Source organism: Phytophthora parasitica, assembly GCF_000247585.1.
Source record: "Phytophthora parasitica INRA-310 unplaced genomic scaffold supercont2.46, whole genome shotgun sequence".
Lineage (NCBI taxonomy): Eukaryota > Oomycota > Peronosporomycetes > Peronosporales > Peronosporaceae > Phytophthora > Phytophthora nicotianae.
In genome coordinates, this window is record NW_008649032.1 from 492,041 (window position 1) to 493,760 (window position 1,720).

At 48.8% G+C, this 1,720-nt stretch overlaps 2 protein-coding genes across 2 annotated transcripts; one reads left to right on the forward strand and one right to left on the reverse strand.

The window, feature by feature from the left end:
• Positions 1–191: 191 nt before the first annotated feature.
• PPTG_15314 (hypothetical protein) lies at positions 192–614 on the reverse strand (the record flags this gene model as incomplete). The annotated part of the gene is made up of 1 exon (XM_008912367.1): positions 192–614. One exon carries the CDS (start codon positions 612–614, stop codon positions 192–194), a length of 423 nt encoding a protein of 140 aa, XP_008910615.1.
• Positions 615–1,090: 476 nt separating this feature from the next.
• PPTG_23673 (hypothetical protein) lies at positions 1,091–1,321 on the forward strand (the record flags this gene model as incomplete). The annotated part of the gene is made up of 1 exon (XM_008912368.1): positions 1,091–1,321. One exon carries the CDS (start codon positions 1,091–1,093, stop codon positions 1,319–1,321), a length of 231 nt encoding a protein of 76 aa, XP_008910616.1.
• Positions 1,322–1,720: the final 399 nt, after the last annotated feature.

Below are 1,720 nucleotides of genomic sequence, written 5' to 3' on the forward strand. Positions count from 1 at the left end.
GTTCCATCCTGAATTCTTGTAGCTCGAGACGGCGTTGCTCCAGAGCGAAACGCTTTTCCTCATTGGAAATTTTGCGCTTGTCCAGCTCATGAGCAACGCCATCACGTTGCTCAAGGCTGCTGGTGTGATTCTCCTGCTTTTCTTTGCCCACGCTTCGTCCCGGTCATTGCTGCGTCCAGCATAGCAATAGCTTACCCGTCCTCTTGCTCCTGTTGGTTCTTCTGCTGCTTCTTGTCATTTTTGAGTAGCATCTCCATTTCGCGCATCTCCAACAACTCAGCTAGACACTCGTTCTTCGGCGTGTAATCTTCGCACGGCCCGCTCCGTCGCTCGCTTGCGTTTTGCTTAGCCTCGTATGCATCAAGGAGTTGATTGCAGCGCTCACGACAGCGGCGACCACCCACGTCTACTGCTGCCGCAACAGCAACACCAGCCCGCGCCTGAGTTTTCTCCCCGTAGTCCTCGCCAAACGGATTTCTCGCTTGCGCCTCCTCAATCAGTTGGAAATCAAGTTCGTCTGTGAACGGAACCATAGTTTTACGACGCTTAGCCAGCGGAGCATCGCTCAACGAGTTGGCATTCTGCTCACTTGGTAGCTCGTTAGAAGTCGCCATCGCAATCGTATTCTAGTGAATCGGGAATGACTACGAATTGTCTCTCAAGTACCAACGTGTGCAGAGCCTTCTAAACGTTCGACACAATTTCTAGAGCAACGTGTAGCACACATCTGTGAACGTGGGTTAGGGTGGTGTCTGTCACCTACTCCCCCAGGTCGCTTAGCGAAACCTCTCTATTGATCTGGTCACAAGAACGGGTGCTGTGCAATTAGACGCTCCGGAGTAATCAGAATAATCGTTGACACCTCTCAGAGAAATAGATAGGGCGAGGTGCATAGTGCAGTTAGGAACCAGTGTTCATATTTTTATTTAGTGAGTGCACTATAAGCGTTCGCAACCAGTGGTTGTGTACCACTACTGAGTATTTGTCTCCTTCGGAGCCTAACTCCCTCATAGTTCATTTCACAACGTCTTCTGCGGCTCTCAAAAGCGATAAATTCATTACTCTTAAGCTCTAATAATACAAATCAATCATGCGCACGTGTATCCTGGTATCTATTGCAGCTATACTATATGCTAGCTACAACCCCGTCGTCAATGCAACTGCGAGCGTACGCCACATCAAGAGCAAAGATTCTGACGCTTCCTCACTGGCTTTGCGAGCCGGTGATACGACTAACAAAGAACAAGATAATGGAGAGGACAGAGTGGGTGGGACTACTATCGCCATGTGGGCTCATAACTTCGATCGTGAGAATATGTAGTCTCTACTGGTAGAAATAAACGCGAGGGGAGTCGGCAGACTCCCTGGAAATATAGCCGTAGTCTATTACTTGGTAAAAAGACAAGTGAGTAGTTCTATTCTACTCGTAGCTGGGGCGTCATGTGCTTGGCCCAAGCTGTACTTGGTTGGCTGCTGTTGGTGTCAACTAATTTGTCGATACATGTCATCACTGTTGCCGTTATAATCACCTGAGTGTTCACCTGCTGCGTTAGGACAGTGAAGCCGGGCTCTGGATAGTTTGTATACACAAGACCGGCCAGTTATCGTCGCTACAGCTATCTTGGCAAGGCTGAGGTTACATGCTCTACCGAATGCCAAAATTGTGCGCCAGATAGAAAAAAGGCAGATCGATGATCCATATTCTCGATAAGATGGGTGT